Here is a 20,964-nt window from a genome sequence, read left to right on the forward strand (position 1 = left end):
GGAGTCGAACGGCGATCCTCTTCATGGTGTTTGCTCACTCCAACAATTACCGAAGTCGCTTGTCTGTTGACAGTAAGGATTCGACGGCCGAGTCAACTGAAGTCAGTGCTCGGTTCTTTGCCGTTGCAGAGCACCAGTTGTCGATGGAGAAGGGCGAGATAAGCCTGGCACACGTGCAGGCACGCTTAGCCCAATGCTTCTACCTCTTAGCCCAGTCCCGACTTAATCACTGTTGGACTCTATTCGGTATCACGGCTCATCTCGCTATGGCTCTCGGGATACATAAGTCAAAGCACCCACTTTTCGACCACCCCTGCTTTTCGACCGCCATGAATTGACGCCATCGCAACCACCACCACTTTATTCAATTAATTATCAACTACCTCTTGAAGCCACAATAATGCAACTTTCGGCCTCACTGGGTAATTCAGATGCGCTGGATTCATCTGAATCATTTTCAGCTTCGCCAGCCTCAATCTGGGCTTGCCGTATCTCTTTGATTGTCGCAAACTTCGTATTTGGGTCCAACTGAACAGCCTTCCTCTTCCTGCTAGCAGTGTTGGCAACCTTGGCCTCTAGAAGCTCTATCTTTTGCTGGGCGGTAGCTAGGGAAAAGGACTGCTCTTAGAAGCCTTTTTTTACCTTCCTGAAGAGCTGGCGTTATGTGGCGATGTTTTGTTCTAGTTGGCTGAATATATGTAGTTGGTCCCCTAGGTCCTTCACCTTCCTTGGCGTAGACCACTTCACAGCAGATAAGGCTGACGCCCAGCCCTCTATACCATAGGCATCCTAGGCTATATGTTTATCTCTGGCAACCTTATTAAGTGGTGTTAATAGTGTTGTTGTTGATAATATTACCTTCTGAACCAGCAGCCTATTCATAAGCAGCTTTGCAATAGCAACAGGCCATAACCCAGTATATTTCCAGCCACTCTTAATATTACCTGCAGTCAGCCCAGCTAGGCGAGCCTTTTGATAGCAGGAAATAAAGTTCCTTTTGCCTATAACAGTAGAGTCGATCCACTAACTAAGATATCCCAGCTCTTTCCTATATGCTGCCTTAACAGGGCTGAAGACTAACTGGTCAAGTGGCTAGAGGACATAAGAGGTATGTGGAGGTAAGAATAACAGATAGATATTATTAGTATAGCATAACCATATAAAATCTGTCGTTATATAACTCCTATAGCTATCTAGGATAAGGAGTCTAGCTTAGTTAGGGCTAGAGGGCTTAGTTTAGGGGATAAAGACCCTTTCTAACCATTCAACAGCAGTAGCATCAGTAGTCCACCCATTCTCTGTTGATATGAACTCCCATCCATCATACAGGCTAAGTTCTAGAGGAAACTACTGCTGTTAAACTATCTTACCCTTATATATAACCAAGGGATGGATAGCAGCGTGTTACGGTCAGCTATCCGACAGTAGGGTCTGCTAACAGAATCTGGGGATTGATACGTTCTAACAGTACACTAGGTCGTGGTTGTAGGTCGTAGTTCGTAGGCTGTAGTAGATCAGGTCTTCAGAGGCTAAGGTGATCAGTCTTAGACTTAATAAGTAATTCGCAGTAAAGGTAAGCTGAGAGTATCTGTGAGGATAAATACTAAGTTGATTGCTGAAGAGCTATAGAAGTCTGACTATAAGCTAGGCTCAGGGTTATACTATATATAAGTCTAATTCTGAATATGTTCCTTTGTACCTTAGGTCGATCTGGATCATTCTAATCCAGAATGATCGTTTAGCCCCTAAGTTGTGTTGGATCATATTGATCTAATATGATCGTTATCTTATCATTATGTGACTTAGACTATAGTTCTTCTGTTACTAAGTGAGTCCCTGTTGTTTCTGTGATCCTGCAGTATAAATATCCTATCCTAGCCGCCTGACGCCTAAGTGGGGTTGGTTAACTGTTATCTATATATAACAGGTTGTAATATATACCTATCTAGGGCAGTCTTATAATACAGCAGCAGACGCTGTTTGCACTTATATATTCTTTAAGCTTATTATGCTTTATAGGTCTTACTGACTGATCGTAGTTAATCGTTTGTTAGATGAGGCTGCTCATCTGGAGGATGCAGAGGTGGCTGAAGAGGAGGTGTTAAGAAAGAAAATTGCTGCTTTATATGCGGCGCAGGCTGAGCTGGATAAATCTATAGCGAAGTTAGATCGTTTGCATAAGCAGAAGAGAATAGTGTTTCAGAAGGGCTGGGAGGTTACTAAGGAGGAGCTGGTGGTGTCACCTACGTTAGAGGTTCAGTCTATAGGTAGTTTTAGTGTGGTAGACCTAGATGCTGTCTTAGGTGATTAGAATCCTAGTACTCTGAATTTTCTGTTGGGGGAATCTTGGTTGTGTTCTGGCGTTCCTAGGCGAATAAACGGTTTCCCTTGTTGCAGTTGATCAGCTTTAGTAGGTGGTCTGGTGAAGCGATATAGGTGTCTGATTCGTTTATATCCAGCATTCTTCTGGATTAATATAATAGGTGCTAGTGTGGCTTCTCGTTCTTAGTGTTATTGCCAGTAGATTATAAGTTTTTCTACTGCTTTGGTGATGTTTTTGGCTGGTTCCTATATATTGTCTTTATATCTGTATCCTTTCTATTTGACGAGGTATTAATACCCTTCTGGTTCTTTAAGATAGTTAATAATTCGTTTAACTTCATACTCTGGTTTGTTGTCTTCCACAATAATAATATCGTTTATCTATAATCTGCATAATGCTGGTTTGAGGAGTGAGATATAGAATACTAGGTGACACTTTATGGTTTCTAGGAGTTTGAGTTTATAGTTAACTAGTGAAATTACTCGTGAAATTTTGAAAGGTCTGAGTTTTTTATAGTTAAGTTTGTCGTTTGGTCGCTTTGTCTTAATGTTTCGCTATATAAGATAGGCGCTATCTCCCTCTTTTAAGGTTGGTCCCTCAATCCTTTGTTGATTACTGAATCATATTATTTGTTGTCATATAAATTCAAGTTCTTTGCGTGCGTTATTTTGGATATCCTTGATTTGTTGTACTGAGGCAACAGCTTTAACTGCAGCTGGGCCTGCTTAGGGTTCTCTATAGGCGGTAGGTTCAAATCTGTAGTTGAGGTAGAAGGGGGATTCCTTAGTACTTTCTCCTACTGTGCTGTTATAGGCAAATTAGGCTATTAGTAGTAATATAACCTAATTATCTTAGTTGTAGTTAACATAGGCGTGGAGATATATTTCGAGGATTTAGTTAATTCGTTCTGTTTGTCTGTCGGTTTGCAGGTGGAATGCAGTGGATATTAATTGTTTGATACTGAGTTGTGATGTGATTAACTTCCAGAATTTAGAAGTGAAGATCTTATCTCTATCTGATATAATTCCTTTGGGCGTTCTATAGTTAGCGATGATATACTTGAGAAATATGTAGGCATATTCTTCAGCGTTACTTGCTTCTTTGTATAGAATGAAGTAGGCGTACTTTGTGAGTTGGTCCACAATAATAAGAACGCTGTTAAAGTGTGTTCCTATAAGGGGTTCTTAAGACTTTAGTAATTTGACGATAAAATTGAGGGATATAGATTGCTAAGCGGTTTGCAGCATAGGCAAGGGTTATAGCATGCTGTACAGCTGATGTTAAGCAGGTTTGCTTTTCAGGCAGACCTCATAATCCTTAATTGCTTTTGCTACTTATTCTCTAGTAACCTTTTCTCTATATTATTATTATAGTTATTTCTAAGTTTTTGTGATTCCTTAGTGACTATATGCAGGGCGAGCATAAAACTCCATAATTGCTTTGTCGTCTAGTTCGCTAGGCGGGCTAGTATTAGATCGTCCAGCCATCATCAAGAGTTTAGTTGCTAGCATTAGGTCTCTATTGTTGTTTCCTTTGAGAATCACCTAGGTTTCTTTAGGTACTAGGATGTTATAGTCTAGTCGTCAGCTAAGAGCGTCAGCTCTGCTATTATCTGATCCTTTGCGGTAGATAATTCAGAAGTTAAATTCTGATAGGAATTCTAACTATCTAATCTGTTGTTTATTTAATACTTTTGAAGTTATAAAGTATGAAAGGTTCTTATGGTCTAAATGTATAAGTACTTTGTAGGTGGTCCTAAGAGCTTAGGTCTTTATTCCTTAAAGGCTTTGATGATTGCCATGAGTTCCTTATCATGAACCTGATAGTTAAGTTTAGGTCTGTGGAGCTTGCGAGAAAAGAAGGCATATAGGTGTAGTTATCCTTCTGAATCTCATTAAGATAATTATGCTCCTATTGCATAGTCAGATATATTAGGTTCTACTTTAAACTGTTTTATTAGATCTGGAATAATTAAGATAGGTTTGCTAGCAATAAGATCCTTGATCTTCTGGAATGCTGTTCGTTATGGTTCTTCCCATATAAAGGGTGTGTCTTTGCGGCTGAGGCTTGTGAGAGCTGCGTTGATCTTGCTATAGTCTTTAATGAATTTGCGGTAGAAGTTGATGAAACCTAGAAATCCTTAGACTTCCTTGAGGTTGTTAGGTACCAGCTATTCCTTGATGGCTTTGACTTTGTTTTCTGATATACAGACTTTTCTAGGGGTGATAGTGAATCTGAGGTATTCCACCCTCTATGTGTAGAATTCGTTTTTCTCAGGTTCAACTAATAGCTTGGCTTCTTAGAGGGCTTATAAGATGTGGTGTACATCCTCCTTATGTTTTTTAAGTGTTGATGAGAAGATGAGGATGTTGTCGAGATAGACTACTACGCAGATATCGACGTATTTGCGTAAGACTTAGTTGATCATATTTTGGAATGTTGCAGGGGTGTTAGTGAGGCTGAAGGGTATGACGAGGTACTTGAAATATCCTTTTCAAGTTCTAAAAGCGGTCTTCTATTCTTCTCCTTGCTTCATTCTGATCAGGTTATAAGCTCCTTTGAGGTTGAGGGCTGTAAACCAGTTAGCTCTATAGAGGAGTCGTCTTATTTTGTTGATAAGCGGTAGTAGGTAGTGGTTCTTGATTGTTATTTTGTTAAATATGCAGTAGTTAACGCATAATTATAGTTTTCTGTTCTTTTTAGGTATAAATAGGATTAGGCTTCCTGCTGGTGACGTTGAGGGTCTGATGTATCCCTTCTTAAGGTTTTCTTTAAGGTATTTATCTAAGGCTTCTATCTCTGTCTAGTTGAGTCTGTAGATTTTATTGAAGTGTGGTTCCTTCCCTTTTTTGAGGGGTATTTTGTGGTTGAAACTGGTATGTTTGGGTAATCCTGTTTCTAATTCGGCTGCAAAGAGTTTCTCATAAATTCTATATTCTTCTGGGATAGACAGAAGTAGATCATCCTTTTGTTTAAGATCTATCGTTATTAATAGTTATGATTAAGCTTCTTTTGCTTTGAAGTAGTAGATATATCGTTTTGTTGTTCCTTGTCGTATTGATTTGTTTGAGGCCTGATTCTGACAGGGCTGCTTAGGAACTGAATCATTATGGTCCTAATGGAGTTAGCCTTTATTCCAATCTATCTGTGGGTTGCTTATTTATAGCTAGGGTAATCCTAGCACTATGTTATATATTCCTAGATTAGCAATATCAAATTAGATTCTTTCTTTTCGATTCAGGTAGCTTATTTTGAGGGGCGCAGTCTTATGATAGATAGTACCTCTTTTATACTTAAATTCTTCTCCTTCTGCTATATATAACTGATATGGTTGTTCTTTTCCTCCCTATTATATTTCTAGCCTATTGATAGCTTGGGGGGTAATAAAGTTTGCTTCAGCTCTGCTGTCGATCAGCATAAGTGTTATCTGCTGGTTGATAGTAACTTTGAGTTTGATATTACCCTTATATCCTTATGATATTTAGTGAATAGATCTTATGTTTGTTGCCTGTTATGATCTGTCGTCAGTAGGTAAGTCTAGTTTTTTAACTGCTCTGGTTATCCTAGGTAGGTGATTTGCTTTCCTTCTTATCATGCTTTTGCAAGGCTGTTTTCGCAGATCCTAACCTGTGGGGGTCTAGGTCTATTCTTTGCGATTCTCTAGGCGTATACCTTTTCTTAGTAATATACTTAGCACTCATCTTATTAGCATTTATCTTATATTATGTTATTATTATGTTAACATCTTATAGGAAATTATAGGCTAGATTTAAAGACTATAAGGCTGTATTTAAATAGTATTATAGTCTATCTAATCATAATAGAGGTTAAGTAGATCTCATAGATAGGCTTATCGTTATATCTTCTGGGATAGAACTAGTAGTTATGCTTCTCTCCTATATGTTCCTTGCATTTGTTATGGAAGCACTAGGGCTAGAAGAGGGTTTAGTTGTTACGACCCGTTATGCATGGATAACAGTTGACCGACCCACTTAGGCGTCGGGCGGCTAGGACAGGACATTTGTACTGCAGGATCACGGGAACAACAGGAACTCACTCGGTAACAGAAGAACTATGGTCCAAGTCATGTGATGATAAGATAACGACCATATTGGATCAATATGATCCAACACAACTTGGGGGCCAAACGATCATTCTGGATCGGAATGATCCAGATCGACCTAAGGTACAAAGGAACATGTTCAGAATTAGACTTATATATAATGACCCTGAGCCTGGCTCATGGTCAGACTTCTATAGCTCTTCAGCAATCAACTTAGTATTCATCCTCACGGATACTCTCAGCTTACCTTCACTGCAAATCACTTATTGAGTCTAAGACTGATCACCTTGGCCTCTGAAGAACCGATCTACTACAGCCTACGAACTACGACCTACGACCACGACCCAGTGTACTGTTAGAACGTATCAATCCCCAGCTTCTGTTAGCAGACCCTACTGTCGGATAGCTGACCGTAACAACTAGGTCGTGGTCGTAGGTTGTAGTTCGTAGGCTGTAGTAGATCAGGTCTTCAGAGGCTAAAGTGATCAGTCTTAGACTCAATAAGTGATTTGCAGTGAAGGTAAGCTGAGAGTATCCGTGAGGATGAATACTAAGTTGATTGCTGAAGAGCTATAGAAGTCTGACCATGAGCCAGGCTCAGGGTCATTATATATAAGTTCCAAACAGTGTTCTTTATCTATCCCAGAGTGATCACCTAAGTGCGTAAGGTGATTGCGATCAGTTGGCAAGACCAACTGATCACTGAGCGTTCCCTCCTGTACTCCACTGATCGTTTTCTTATCTTATCGTCACGTGATTTGTACCATAGTTCTTCCGTTCCGAGTGAGTCCCTGTTGTTCCTGTGATCCTGCGGTACAAATGTCCTGTTCTAGCCGCCCGATGCCCAAGTGGGTCGTTCAGCTGTTATCCTTGTTTACGGGTCGTAACACAGCGCCCCCAGCTGATATACACTCAATAATAGATACCCAGGCTCGCAAACCAGGCTGCTTCTTCCTTACTGACTTAGTCGCAGCAGTGCCTAGCACTAGCCTATTATCCCCTTTACCCTCAAGGATACCAGTCTCATCCATATTATATCTGTTAGCTGGTTTGATAGCCTGGATGTGAGGTATGGCGAGATATTTGAACCAGTCCCTAATAACCTCAGTAGATGCCCCATTGACACGCCTGAAATCAATAGATCGACTTCTCTAGACCTTGATAGATAGGTTTCTTCTTATAAAGCCATCTATCCACCTCTTGCCAAGAGGTTGGGTGTCCCCCATAGCTTGGGGGATGCGATAAGCGAAGTCCTTCAGTTGTTGATAGGTTACTGGCAGCCCAAGGTCTGCCTGGGCAGTCACCCAAGTGGCCAGGCTGGCCTCCTGGCCAGCAGAGAGCCTCTAGAGGTCTTGAAATGCTTCTTGCCTTGGTTGGTGGCCTTTTGTACGGCTTATAAGCGTTAATCGTGGCACACCCCATCGCCTGGAGGCAGTGCGAGTAGATATACCATTTTTGATGTCTTTAAGCGCCTGGATAACCTCATTTTCGGTATACTGTTTCATTGTATAATAAAAAAGATATTCTGAAAGAATGATGGAAATTGATTAAGGATTGAAAATGTTGCGGTAGTTTGAAAATTGGGTATAGTAGTTAATGGGGTGGCTGGGCGGCATTTTATAGGTGGTCGAAATGCAGGGGTGGTCGAAAAGTGGGTGCTTTGACTTAGGAAGTCCAGACTGGAAGCCAAGTCAAGAGATCTTGCCAATCACATTGACTTGGAGTGCCGGAAAAGAACGTTTTGGTGTGCGTATAATCTCAATACGTACCTCAGTGCCGCTTTGGGTCGGCCCATGACGTTCCACGATGAGGATATCGATCAGGAATTGCCCCTATGCATTGATGACGAACAACTCCGCTTTGGCTTGTCGCCTAAGCCGGTTGTCTGCGGGCCTTCCGTAACTTCCGGCAGCGTGGCTCAAATAAGGTACGAAGACTCGATCTTTCGCCGAGTTGACGGCAAGCTAAAGTGCTACTCAGGTTATCTCGAATCCTTGCACGAATTCTCCGGGCTTTTTACGGAATACGTACTCCATCTACCGAAGAGCACTTTGTATTGGCCGACAAGTTCAGCCAAGAGTTATCAGAATGGCGAGATCACATATCCTATCTTCTAGATGCCGGCGGGAGCTCTGTGATCTTCGTCAAGTTGGTTCTGCGTCAACGCGACGTTCTCAAGCTTGCGTACTGGCACGCCCAAGCCCAAATCCTCGTCTATCGACCATTTCTGTTAAAGACATTTTCTACCGTCGACTCGAATGACGAAACCTTTTTGCTAGCTAGGCAAGGACAGACTCAACAGAACATCAAAAGTTGCATCGACGCGGCAATGAGTATTGCTGAGCACATTAGTACTATTGACGCTGTTGGGGAGTTCTACAGCACCTTGTTTGTGAGTCAAGTACCCTGAAGATACCTGAAATTCTTATGACTTGATATGTTGGTTACTGAAGCGAATCCTGCCCTAGTTCATCCCGTATTACGGCTTCAGCGCTGTAGTAATTCTCTACGTCTACGCCATCCAACAACGAGCAGAGGCTCCGGAGAAGTATTTTCTTTGCTTTCAGCTGGCTTCAAAATGCCATTCCCTGTATGAGCGAAACTCAGTGAAGGGGACCTTGACTCAACGCTACGGGGTCGTTCTACAAGAACTGCGCCTCGAAGTTCTCCGAAACAACAACTACCTGGCTTCTACTTCACCCATCCAGGCTGGTGGAGACTCCTTGCCCAGCGAAATGAGGACAGCAAGAGATTCTTCAACAGCAACTGCGACTTACAGCGTAAGAGCGAAAAGCCAATTTGACGACCTGCACATCGGCTCAAAGGCTGCAACATCTCAGATAGAGAACACCACCGAGAACCAACTAGTCAATGGCAATGCTGGCCATGTAACTTCAGTTGACGCTTTAAATACCGAACTCTTTCAAATCAGCGATTGGGGCCAATTTGACTCTTTGGTAAGTGCAGAAGTCATCTGATGTTTCTAGAGATTGTCAGCTTACTGACACGACCGGCGACACAGGTTACGGGCGGCATCGGAAGCCTGGACGCCTTTGTCCTCGGTGAGCCTAACGAGGCCTGGGAAAATATCAACACTTCAGGCTTCAACGCCTGAATCGGCGTATCTCGATCAACCCTTCCCCCCTCGGCCGGCATCCGCAGCTACCGTGCCGAATTTTCAGAGCCGCGAAAACCGCCGGGTTGGCGTCTCCAGAATCGGACCGTACTCGGGCCAACCACCGAGTCTGCAGAGAGGGAAAAAGACGCGAGTCAAGCGAGAGTCCAGTTTAATTACCCACTTCGCTGAAATATGTCTGCGCACTACGTCATGCCGGAATTCTGTCCTGCGTTGAACCCAGTACGTAAAAGACCTCGGGCTCCCGGCGGCCATGGCGGAATGTGGACGCGGGCTTTTTTCGACACCTTGTAGGGATAAAGAGCCGCCAATGGCGAAGGGACCAAATGACATCATTCCGCTGCAGAACGTGCTGACCGAAGGTTTCAGTCGCTCAAATGCAAGCTTCCCGTTGGTTGCCTGTTCGGCAGAGCGGGACCTGAAATCTGTTGTTATCTCGTCCCTCAACGTGGTCCCTGGACGGGTATCTGAAGAGGCACAGCGTTGATCATAACGGCGCGTACTCCGATCTTCTCCCGTAGATCTCCTCGATGCTTGAAGAGTCAGAGAGAGAAAGAGAAAGATGCTTTCCGATCGGAGACGATGGCTATGACCACATGTAACAATCAGGCACAACATTGACCTTCCCGAGAACCTTGACTCGCCCATCCATCTGAATGGTGATCAATGAAATGCAGCCTGCTTGAAACCTGCCTGCGCTCTTTTTCTGGAACCCACTTGCCCCTCCATTGCCCCTCCACCGCATGGTTCCTGTTGATTCCCACCCCACCTTGTCACAGGCCGCCGATCACTACAAATCTGCCATTGACAATCAACAGCTCGCAGTTCTGTGATTTCTTTTCTTCTCTTGCTCTTCATCAGCAACTTTCTACCCAGATTTCAAAGTCTCAAGCCATTCAACCGCCAAAATGCCTCAGGTGAGTAACATCGGAGCCCATTCCGGAGCTCCGTTCAGGTCCTGCGATGACAATGATGCTTACCACCAGAGCCGTAGGTTAAGTGCATCCTCTTCGACTGCGACAACACGCTCGTGTTGTCCGAGATCTCGGCCTTCACCGCCTGCGCGCAGCTCGCCAACGAGATCCTCGAGAAGTACGGCATCGAGAAGCGCTACCAGGGCGTCGAGCTCATGCACAAGTACGTCGGCCGCAACTTCCCCAGCATGATGGCCGGCCTCTTCGAGGTGCACAACTTCACCATGCCCGCCGACGAGCTCGACACCTACACCGCCCGCGAGCTCGAGCTCACCATCTCGTACCTGCGCAAGCAGGCCGCGCCCTGCAAGAACGTCGTCCCCGTCCTCGACAAGATCCACAAGGAGGGCAAGTACGCCAAGGCCATCGTCTCCTCCTCCGCCATGCCCCGTGTCGTCGCCTCCGTCGAGACCATCAAGATCGACCAGTACTTCGGCAAGCCCAACGAGGGCATCTTCTCCGCCGCGAGCAGCATCGACCCCCCGACTTCCAAGCCCAACCCCGCCATCTACCTCCACGCCTGCAAGGTGCTCGGCTTCGAGCCCAGCGAGTGCATTGCCATCGAGGACAGCAGGAGCGGCGCGACCGCGGCGAAGAACGCCGGCATCCCCCTGCTGGGCTACGTCGGCCCCTATTACGACGAGGAGAACCCCGAGGAGAAGGTCGCTGCCCACGTCAAGCTGTTCTCCGAGGAGCTCGGCGCGTTCGAGGTCATGCACGACTGGAAGGACTTTGAGAGCATCTTGAACAAGTTCGAGAGCTCATAGATACCCCCTTTGACTATTTTTGAGGCATGAATGAGTGATGAAAACAAGTGGTTGAACACCATCAATTGGCGGATTTCCTACGTATTTGGCAAATGATAGACATAGATCTTGGGCGAATAGAAAGGCTGCAATTCGGGCGATTGATCCCGACACATTAGTGCGTGCTAGTGCTCTCATGTTGGTCTCGCAATGTCTTCTCAACAGTGAAAAAAAAGGTCAAAGGAAAATTGCATGTTGGTCAGATGAATCGCGGTGAATCTGTGTCATCTGATGACCATGTCCTGGTTCCCAGATTTTGAGCGCATGACACGCGACAACGGCGCAACAGCCACTGATAAAAATAGCCATCAACGATGCTTGAGTGGCCGTATTCCCGTGGAAATGCAGGAAAAATGTCTCTGTCTCGTGGAGGCCTGAGTTAATTGATTGCCTTTCACATCAGTTGCCCAGCACTAGGAAGAGTTGAGGCTCAAGCGCGACCTCCATTGCCTTAGTTGCTGGATCATTTACTCGCAGTATCCTTGACTTTGTTTAGAAACATACGGCAAGTTATTGTCTCAACCTCAACTCCAAATACTGGTCTTGGCATCGGGTTCATGAAACAAGGACTGAGGCAGCATAAATACGCTGGACGACCCTTCAATCCTTCAGTAGTTCTCCATCTACACAACAGAGTTCTGGGTTGCATTTGAACATAATTACAACCACTCATCTGAATAGTTGAATCTGCGGAAACCCCTCACTCATCAACTCGTCATCATGAAAATACCTAAGATTCCTGTTCTCGTTTCGATGGCTCTTGGCGTCATAGCCCGCTGCAAAAAGGCCACCGCCAGTTTGTGCGAGTCGAATTCTTCGGCGGTCGCGCAAGGCTTTACGTCCAGCTTCACATGTCAATCGTCCGAGGAGCTTCCTTGTCAGACAGAGTGCATCACCACTGGCACCAAGGGAATCGAGGTGGCGAAGTGCTGCAAAAGCGCATGTACGACGACCCTTCGAACATTGACGCAAGATTGTTACTGACAGATCACACAGGCACGTGAGGCAATGCCTATCCATGATACCACAACGCTATAAGAGGATCGCGAAGCAGATTTGCGGACGGAGAGGAGAAGAGAGGATCAGCATGCATTTCTCAAACAGCATCATTCACTCCCAATGAGCGTACCTTAATCAGAGTGTTCCGCGCATATACACAATTTATCCATGGTATTCTGTCGATAAGACTTCCACCTTGGAGCTCTCAAAGGCCATAGATTTGCCACGCAAACAAAATGATGGCAATTGACTTTTCTGGCGTTCCATCGTGTGATTAAAGCTTCTTTGTCCACGCACCCTGCTTATCGCCGCAAGCGAGAGCAAACGGGCCCCCGTAAACCACTAAGATCGCCCAATCCAAGGCGCTAAAAATCCCGCAACAAAAGATGCTCATTAGCGCAAAGAGTGACTAACCAGAGTCGCATCTAGGCTTGTCGATAAATGAGGAGAATTATGTAAACACACAGCACACTTGCGGGTTCACCCGGCCGGAGCAAAAATTTTGCCATCCTCCTCAGTGTCTGTGTCAGTCGGGGTCCCAGTTTGAGTCAACCTTGTTCGCCTCTTTTTCTACGTCCTCAAGGTTGCCCGCGGAGAACATTGTCCCGACCTGTTCGTCCTTTATTTTTGTGTTGTTGTGCCGACCTGAGATTTTCGGGTCCATCGAACAACATGGCGAACGACTTGGAGACGCAGCACGCCCAGCCGGTGCATGATGACAAGCAGGCAACAGAGGTCTCCGGCGCTGAGCAGCCCCCGGCGCCGGCCGGACATAAGGCCAAAGGCTTTCTCCGCACGGTGTTGACGGCCGGGCGGGTCGAGGAGGGCGGCATCGAGCCGATTCCGATCGAGGCCCGGACAGCGACGAAGTACTTTAATGCCTTTACGATTTGGTGCTCGATCAATACCAATATCCTGGCGTAAGTAGAAAAGTTCTTTGAGAAAGGGGTTGCTGGTGCATTTTTGCTGACATTCTTGGCAGAATTACGTTCGGTATGCTGGGTCCGGTGTCTTTCGGCCTCAGCCTCCGAGATTCGGCGCTCGTCATTCTCTTCTTCAACTTGCTCTCGACGCTGGCACCGGCGTACTTGTCGACTTTGGGTCCGAAGACTGGTATGCGCCAGATGATCCAGGCTCGCTTCAGCTTTGGGTGAGTTCGCAACCTAACTTGCGATTAGTGAGATCATGATTTTTTTCACGGCCGGTGAGCTAACGAATAATCCTTAGTTACTATCTTGTGTCTGTTCCTGTCATTCTCAACCTGGCTACTCTCACGGGTTTCTGTGTCATCATCTGCGTCATCGGAGGCCAATGCCTCTCTGCGGTCTCCGAGGGCGACCTGTCGACCGCCGTTGGCATCGTTCTCATCGGCGTTGCCGCCCTATTGATCTCTTTCTGCGGCTTCAACGTGCTGCACTTCTATGAGGGCTACGCGTGGATGCCGGCTCTGGTCGCCATCATCATCGCTGTGGGCTGTGGTGGAGACCAGCTGAAGGCCCAGGCGACCCCGGAGCCTGCGACTGCGGCTGGGGTTCTCAGCTTTGGTGGTGTCATTGCATCATACATGATCCCGTGGGCTTGCATCGCATCAGACTTGACGACCTACTTCGACCCCACGCCCCGTCTCTCATCGTAAGTCGCAACATTCCCCATAACACATCTCTATAACGGCCTTCACTGACGCGCACCAGCCACCGCATCTTCGCCTACAGCTTCCTCGGCCTCGTCGTGCCCACCATCCTCCTCATGACCCTGGGCGCGGCCATCGGCGGCGCCATGGGCAACATCCCCGCCTGGCAGACCGGCTTCGACAACACCCTCGTCGGCGGCGTCCTCGGCGCCATGCTCGCCCCCGCCGGCGGTTTCGGCAAGTTCATCCTCGTCGTGCTCGCCTTCACCCTGCTCGCCAACATCTCCGGCACCATGTACGCCATCACCCTCAACTTCCAGACCCTCATCCCGGCGTTCCGCATCCCGCGCTACATCTTCTCCATCATCGTCACCGCCATCATCATCCCCATCGCCATCAAGGCCGCCGGCGACTTCTTCCTGAGCCTGGAGAACTTCATCGCGCTCATCGGGTACTGGTCCGCATCGTTCGTGGGGATTGTTGTTGCGGAGCACTTTGTGTTCAGGAAGGCTAACGCGAAGGCGTATGATGAGGATATTTGGGACGTGCCGGCGAGGTTGCCATGGGGCGCGGCGGCGATTTCGTCGGCGGTGCTGAGCTTTGGGTTGGTCGTGCCGTGTATCTCGCAAGTCTGGTTTACGGGGCCTATTGCGGTGACGACCGGCGATATTGGGTTTGAGGTTGCCTTTTTCCTGAGTGCGCTGCTGTATGTGCCGTTGCGGTATGCTGAGAGGCGGTTTACTGGCCGATGAAGATTGGTTATGCAACTGGCAGATGGATGCTGAAGCACTAAAACGATTTGAATTACAGTGTAGGGTTGGATCAGGAGTATATCCTCACGAGCCAAGGCAAGGTCAAGAGTAAGGGTTAAACTATGAATGGATGGAGGAATTGGGAAACAGTGTGACTGAATATTGTTGATACCCAGCACTAGGCATAATTAGAAAACATATTAATGCTTGAAAATCATTTTGTTGAGAAATAATCAGAACTAGAGCGCCGTGAATCTTGATCTTACCCCGAAGACATGGCTTCCTTCAGGAGGAGCTTGACAATTCCCGTTCAAATGTGGTAGTCATCAAATGGAGGGGTGAAAACAACTTCATAAACAGAGTAGCATCAAATGAATCTCGTTATACGAGGCCAAAAAGATGAACGTCTTCATGAACTTTTGCTTGTATCCGGCAGGGTGCCGGAGGTTTATTAAATCGCGGCCACATAATGTCACTTTGGGAACACTGGATACCGCGTATTAGTGTAACAACGGACGAGCGGAGATGTAAAGTGTGGTCAACTTGATTAGTAGGCTCAGTCGGGTGTCACAGCCAAGTTCTTTGTTCTTTTAGCGTGGTATTGAAGGGATTCGGGGGTCTGAGTTCCATATTTACCCGGCTTAGAACAAAGCGCGAGCTCCTCGTATCCAGGGGAACATGCGCACATACTGCCTAAATCAATGCCATGTAAGAAAATTGATTAGCGGCGTTGGGCTGGAGTCCGGTGTGCCCGTCACCGTATATAACTTCGGTAATGACTTCGATCAAATACTTTCACATAGCGATCCAGGCCAGCCCTGACCGCATGTCCCTTTTGACACTTACGTTGACGAAATACCAAAATGCGTCCCTTCAAATTGTTGTCCGTGATTGCCCTGGTGGCAAGCGCAGCTGCGCAGAAAATCAAAATCAGTGAGCAAGATTGCAAGTTTGAATCCATCACAGTTCCGCTCTAACATTTACAAAGTGCCGTTGGGCGATTCGATCACTGAGATTACCTGTTGGCGGGCATATGTTTGGGACATGCTCGTCAAAGAGAACCTCGCCGACAAAGTGCAGTTCGTCGGCTCCATGACCAATAACCCGCAAAACTGCCGGGCTCAGTCGGGCTCCTTTGACCTTCACCACGAGGGCCACTCGGGCTGGCTGTCAATCAACATCGCGAACCAGTACCTTCAGGGGTGGCTGGCCAGCAGCAAGCCTGACATTGTGCAGTACATGCTTGGCACGAATGATGTTGCCCAGGGCCGGACCACCAACGACATCATCGCGTCATACACCCAGATGGTAGGCCTCATGAGGGCGTCGAACCCGCGCATGAAGATTCTCGTGAGTCTCATATCACCTGGAAATTGACCATAGCTCGCCCACTGACAGATGGCCAGGTCGACCTTCTGATTCCACTGTCCTTCAACGGTGGTGGCATTACCACGCTGAACCAACAAATCCCTGGCTGGGCGGCGCAGCAGAATTCGACTGAGTCCCCGATCATGCTCGCTGACTGCTCAACGAAAGCTGGATACACCGACTCGATGAACAGGGACGGTGTTCACCCAAATGACCAGGGCGATCAATTCATTGCTAGACAAGTTGGAACCTTGCTGGTCAAGTATGTGAAAGACTTGTTGGCTGAGAAAAGCGCTTCGGCCGACTATTATCAAGTACACAGCCAGGAGAAACGGGTTTAGGAACACGAGCAGGGATTGGAGGTTGAACATGCTGGAAAAAAATATCACCTGTGGATTCGCAACCCCGAATGGCTCAAACGGTGATACCCTCAAGTTGGTTCAGGAGACGGTCTCACTCAGACTAGTCACTCACTTACTTCTCATCGACAACGAAGAGCCCATCTTTGCTTCATGAATCTTCTTGAGTGCATTGTCCAAAGCTGCATAGCTCCTGCTGTTTGTGCGCTTGAATCTGACCCTTGCTTAAACCCCACAGTGAATTTCCGGCAAAGACTGACGGAAGACGGAAGATAATTTCGCTGGGTCGCACACCGGAAAAATTCGCCAAATTGCGAAACCAGGCAAAATGGCCCGTTTGAGCAGGCGGTGAAACCCAGGGCCATCCCTTCTCATTTTCACCACAACAATTCTGCAGAGAGTTATCCTTGCGAGTCCTCACTCACCCGACATCATGAACTCACAACAGCCGCCCGTCGTCCATGTTCCCCTGGCGCCCATTCAGCCAGCCGGCGAGGAGGGGCCACCAGTGAAGAAGAAGCGAGGCCCAAAACCCAAGCCTAAGCCCTATGTTGCTCCCAAACCGGTCCTGCGACATGAGCGTAGATACACCATCGAGAAGAAGCGGGAGGTCTTGATGTTCTTGGAGCATCACCGCGTCAAGAACCGCCCTGGCCAGCCCATCCGCCTGCGCGGCGGCGAAGAGCGTCTTGAAGGCGAGTATCGGCGGCCGACGCTGGACGAGGCGTCTGAGTGGTTCAAGATTCCTTACGGCTCAATCCACAATTGGTACAAGAACAAGGATACCATCTTCGACCCGTCTCTCAAGGGTCGGAGGACGCGTCGCAAGCGCGATGCGTCGGGCCAGCTCGTTGACCGAAACCAACCAGATGCACCACCACCACCGCCTCAATCTCAATCAGAGGGCGAGATGTCGCCTCAAGCCGAGTCATCAACTCAGAGTCAGACTCATCAGACTGATGAGCCAGCAAACGGACGCGGCACGTCGTCGATCCAGCCTGGTCCGTTTACTACCACCCAGCAACCTTCAACACAACAACCCGGCGGCCCCTCGACGGAGCCACCAAAGTCGCCAACCATGAGCATCCTGTCGCCTCGAACAGCGCTCCCAGACGCCCGCCCGTCGAATGCAACGGTAGCCGAGCAGCAGGCCCAGAGACCCACCGCCGGCGCGGAGAACCCTTCCAGACGCGAGAAGGACCAACGTGAGGAGCTGCGGCCCAGCAGCACGTCTCCGGAGGCCGGGGTCGACTCCGCGAGTAATGAAACCTCAACCTCACCCCGGACCGCAGAGGAGCAGCGCGCAAACACCGTTGAGCCAGCGACGACGAAAGCTCCAACTGAGGATGTGCAGGATGCTGCAACACCCCTCACTCGTGCGACCCCACCGGCCGTTGGAGCTGCTACCGGGGCCGTCTCACTGCAGGGTCTCCTCGCAGCTCAACCTCGAGAGCCTGGTAAATGAGAGTTGTGAGCGGCAATGGCGCGGGCTCGACCTTATCCAATGGCAACCAGCTTGAATTGCTCTTTTGTCGACATACATAACCAGACCGCTGACGCCGACCTTTTGCTCTTTCGTTTGCTCATCGCCAGCGCTCGTCTCTCACTCATCTCTCTGATTCATATTGATACCCCCCATTCTGTTCATCCTTGGCTTATACAACAACATCAAATATGGCCGGCGTCGCACCAGGAAAGACCTTCACCCCCGGGCTGGACTTCAGCAAACAGTCCTACAGCAACCTCGCCCAAAAGGTCGAGGCCGACGTCGCCCGCGCGCACGAGGTCATCACCGAGAAGCTGCCCCTCCTCTCCCAGCTCAACGCCCTCCTCTCCCTCACCTTCGGCGACCGCGCCCCCGTCTTCCTCGACGCCCGCGGCCCCGAGGCCAAGCTCCTCGACGCCTGCCCCGACGAGCCCGACACCAAGATCACCATCAAGCCCGAGTACATCGCCCAGTTCTACGAGGGCAAGCTCGAGCCGCGCTATGGCCTCTTCAAGGACGCCTTCTTCCACGAGGCCGCCATGCCCAAGGGCAACGTCCCCGTCGCCATCAAGTTCGCCGACCTCCTCACCCCCAACCCGCCTGTCCCGCCCAAGAAGGTCGTCCCCGGCGCCTTCGCCCGCCTGCCCGAGCCCACCGAGGACATCGAGCAAGTCAAGCGCGACGTCAAGGAGTTCGGCTACGGCCTCGTCAAGAACGCGCTCACGCCTGAGCAGGTCGCCATCCTGAAGAAGGCCACGCAGGAGCAGGCGGCCGGCGAGCGCAAGGCAGGCGTGTCTGCTGCCGATGGCGGGCCGAACGCGCCCAACCAGCGTATCTGGACCCTCGTCAACAAGGGCGAGGAGTTTCTGGACTTGCTCAACCACCCCCTGATTGACGAGATCGTCCCCTGGTTCCTGGGCGAGCACGCGCTCATCCACAGCTACAGCGCCAACATTGCGCGTCCAGGGAACGTGCCGATGCAGCTGCACACCGACCAGGTCGCCATCCAGCCGCCCGTCCGCGACATGGCCTTCGGCCTCAACATCATGTGGTACTTTGAGGATATCACGGAGAAGAACGGCGGCACTCGCGTCTTCCCTGCCTCTCACCTCGGCCAGATTGCGCCCGACGACCTCTTCACCGTCGACGGGACTATCGCCGCAGAAGGCCCGGCGGGAACTGCGCTCGTCTTCGACAGCCGTCTGTGGCATGCCACCGGCCCCAACCGCGAGGAGGCCGGCGAACGCCCCGTCATTCTCATGTTCTTCATGCGCTCCTTCATCCGCCAGCAGGAGAACAACTTCCTGTCCCTGCGCAAGGATGTCGAGGCCAAGCTGTCCGACAGGATCAAGCGCATGCTCGGCTTCTACACGACGGGTGCCCTCGGTGGATTGGAGGGCGAGGTTCGTGAGGGCATCTTTGTCACGCGCAAGGATGATTGTGTCGGCACGGTGCGTGCGCCTCACGAGAACTGATTGCGCGGTGAATGGGCGATTGCATGTGTACATTAGAGCTTGGCAGTAAAGTAGCGGAGTTGATCCAATTGTGAATAATTCGTGGCCGTTAGAGCACCGCTGGACTTGAGCCGATCTTTCCCCAATTGATGCCTCTTCTTCAACTTGTCAGTCCAGCATCTGCATTCTAAGACATCTAGACGTAATGAAGAGCCCGGCATACGAAATCCTTCGTCCCCTTCCCTCCAGACGTGTCCCATCCCTCTCCCGGCAGCCGCCCGTTCAACCACCCCTCGCTGAAGAAATGGAGCCCTCAACCAGGTCCCCGGCCACTCCAGCCCTCGGGGAAGATGTCCGCGCGATCCCTGGCGGGATAAATGTGGATAACCCGTCAAAAAGGGTTCCAACAGGATTCGGGGTCGGCTTCGACCTCCGCACCCCGCCTGCGTCTGAACCAACATCTAGTCAAAAAGTCATCTCATCTGCAGGGCAATCTTGTCGCCCAATAGCTGAGTTTCATATTATTACTCGTCACACTGGACACGCGGAAAAGGCACCCGGGCTGATCGGCCAGGCGTTTACCCTTCTGGGACGTGAGAGGGTTGTTGGTCCTTCTTGCATCGGTATTCTTTCTGAAAAGGGTCAGAGCAACTGTGTCGATGGCAGATCGGCGCTGTACGGGCGGGCCCGCTCCATCGCAACCGAGGAGGCACAGATACGGGACGCGCATGCTGGTTGTTCACGATGCTACGTTCTTTTCTTAGATGTGGCTGCAACAGGAGGCATTTTTTGGCACAACCCACAAGAAGAGCGACATGGGCAAACTGCACTCGTTGGCACAATAGACTAGAACTTTGACAAGGAAGTGGTACTGCAACTCGTAAACGAAGTAGATTAACTTCATCAAACACATCAGAGACAGCGAAAGGACTTTTTGACCAGTGAGGTTACACAAGACGATGTTTACCAAACGGGCGGTTCAACTACCGCTGAGGAATTTCTTCATCTCATGTTGTACCACATGACTACCTCGATGTGTTGTTCCTGCGGTGCAGAACCGTTGCCTCTTCCAATGCAAGGGCCCATCATGGATGCAAATGAGACGTTCCTGTTGGAACAGGGATACATGTTTGCTCGGTTGGAACCTCTCCACTCCATGTCCTCGCTTCCACGTCGATTTTGCACGGCCTCGATGGCAACCCAGGACCAATCGCACCCTTGGGACGTGGGGGCAAGTGCAGGGAAGTAAAAGTTGACTTCCAACAGAGCCGCAAACGAGACTTGCCTAGACAGATTTGCCTGAACAGAGTTCTCACCCGGGAGGCCTTCCGCCTTGGAAGCTCCGCTCATCCATCAGGATCCGACAGGGATGTATCAGATGCTAGGGTGTTCCAACGGTGTATGATCTCGTTGAACTGTCCCGGGGAGAACAATACTGTAGGCATGATATCCCTTCAGTCTGACCCATTCGCCGCCAACGACCTCTTGTATCCCCACCGCGAGTACCACAGGACGAAAGTGGCTCGCAGATCGTGGCATCTCAACTCCAAGGAACTGTCCCAACAGCACCCTGTTCTCCTTGTTGTCGCCCCCGTCCGTGTTCCAAAGAGGCAA

General features: G+C 49.1%; 7 protein-coding genes across 7 annotated transcripts; all 7 read left to right on the forward strand.

The window, feature by feature from the left end:
• Positions 1 to 8,179: 8,179 nt before the first annotated feature.
• On the forward strand, positions 8,180 to 9,501 carry CGCA056_v007420 (uncharacterized protein; the record flags this gene model as incomplete). The annotated part of the gene is made up of 4 exons (XM_037322669.1): positions 8,180 to 8,313; positions 8,367 to 8,778; positions 8,855 to 9,343; positions 9,409 to 9,501. 4 exons carry the CDS (start codon positions 8,180 to 8,182, stop codon positions 9,499 to 9,501), a joined length of 1,128 nt encoding a protein of 375 aa, XP_037179635.1.
• Positions 9,502 to 10,651: 1,150 nt separating this feature from the next.
• Positions 10,652 to 11,263, forward strand: yhcW (putative phosphatase YhcW; the record flags this gene model as incomplete). The annotated part of the gene is made up of 1 exon (XM_037322670.1): positions 10,652 to 11,263. The coding sequence occupies one exon, from the start codon at positions 10,652 to 10,654 to the stop codon at positions 11,261 to 11,263; it is 612 nt and encodes a 203-aa protein (XP_037179636.1).
• Positions 11,264 to 12,022: 759 nt separating this feature from the next.
• On the forward strand, positions 12,023 to 12,286 carry CGCA056_v007422 (uncharacterized protein; the record flags this gene model as incomplete). Its single annotated transcript, XM_037322671.1, has 1 exon — positions 12,023 to 12,286. The coding sequence occupies one exon, from the start codon at positions 12,023 to 12,025 to the stop codon at positions 12,284 to 12,286; it is 264 nt and encodes an 87-aa protein (XP_037179637.1).
• A 687-nt stretch (positions 12,287 to 12,973) lies between these two features.
• On the forward strand, positions 12,974 to 14,802 carry fcyB-2 (Purine-cytosine permease fcyB; the record flags this gene model as incomplete). The annotated part of the gene is made up of 5 exons (XM_037322672.1): positions 12,974 to 13,221; positions 13,284 to 13,451; positions 13,529 to 13,933; positions 13,993 to 14,637; positions 14,742 to 14,802. 5 exons carry the CDS (start codon positions 12,974 to 12,976, stop codon positions 14,800 to 14,802), a joined length of 1,527 nt encoding a protein of 508 aa, XP_037179638.1.
• Positions 14,803 to 15,546: 744 nt separating this feature from the next.
• Positions 15,547 to 16,392, forward strand: cesA-4 (Multidomain esterase; the record flags this gene model as incomplete). The annotated part of the gene is made up of 3 exons (XM_037322673.1): positions 15,547 to 15,616; positions 15,672 to 16,033; positions 16,090 to 16,392. 3 exons carry the CDS (start codon positions 15,547 to 15,549, stop codon positions 16,390 to 16,392), a joined length of 735 nt encoding a protein of 244 aa, XP_037179639.1.
• Positions 16,393 to 16,843: 451 nt separating this feature from the next.
• On the forward strand, positions 16,844 to 17,875 carry CGCA056_v007425 (uncharacterized protein; the record flags this gene model as incomplete). Its single annotated transcript, XM_037322674.1, has 1 exon — positions 16,844 to 17,875. One exon carries the CDS (start codon positions 16,844 to 16,846, stop codon positions 17,873 to 17,875), a length of 1,032 nt encoding a protein of 343 aa, XP_037179640.1.
• A 209-nt stretch (positions 17,876 to 18,084) lies between these two features.
• CGCA056_v007426 (Dioxygenase) lies at positions 18,085 to 19,371 on the forward strand (the record flags this gene model as incomplete). Its single annotated transcript, XM_037322675.1, has 1 exon — positions 18,085 to 19,371. One exon carries the CDS (start codon positions 18,085 to 18,087, stop codon positions 19,369 to 19,371), a length of 1,287 nt encoding a protein of 428 aa, XP_037179641.1.
• Between the last annotated feature and the right edge of the window lie 1,593 nt (positions 19,372 to 20,964).

The sequence above is a fragment of the Colletotrichum aenigma genome (genome assembly GCF_013390185.1).
Source record: "Colletotrichum aenigma strain Cg56 chromosome Unknown KSG_Cg56_contig04, whole genome shotgun sequence".
In the NCBI taxonomy this organism is placed as follows: Eukaryota; Fungi; Ascomycota; class Sordariomycetes; order Glomerellales; family Glomerellaceae; genus Colletotrichum; species Colletotrichum aenigma.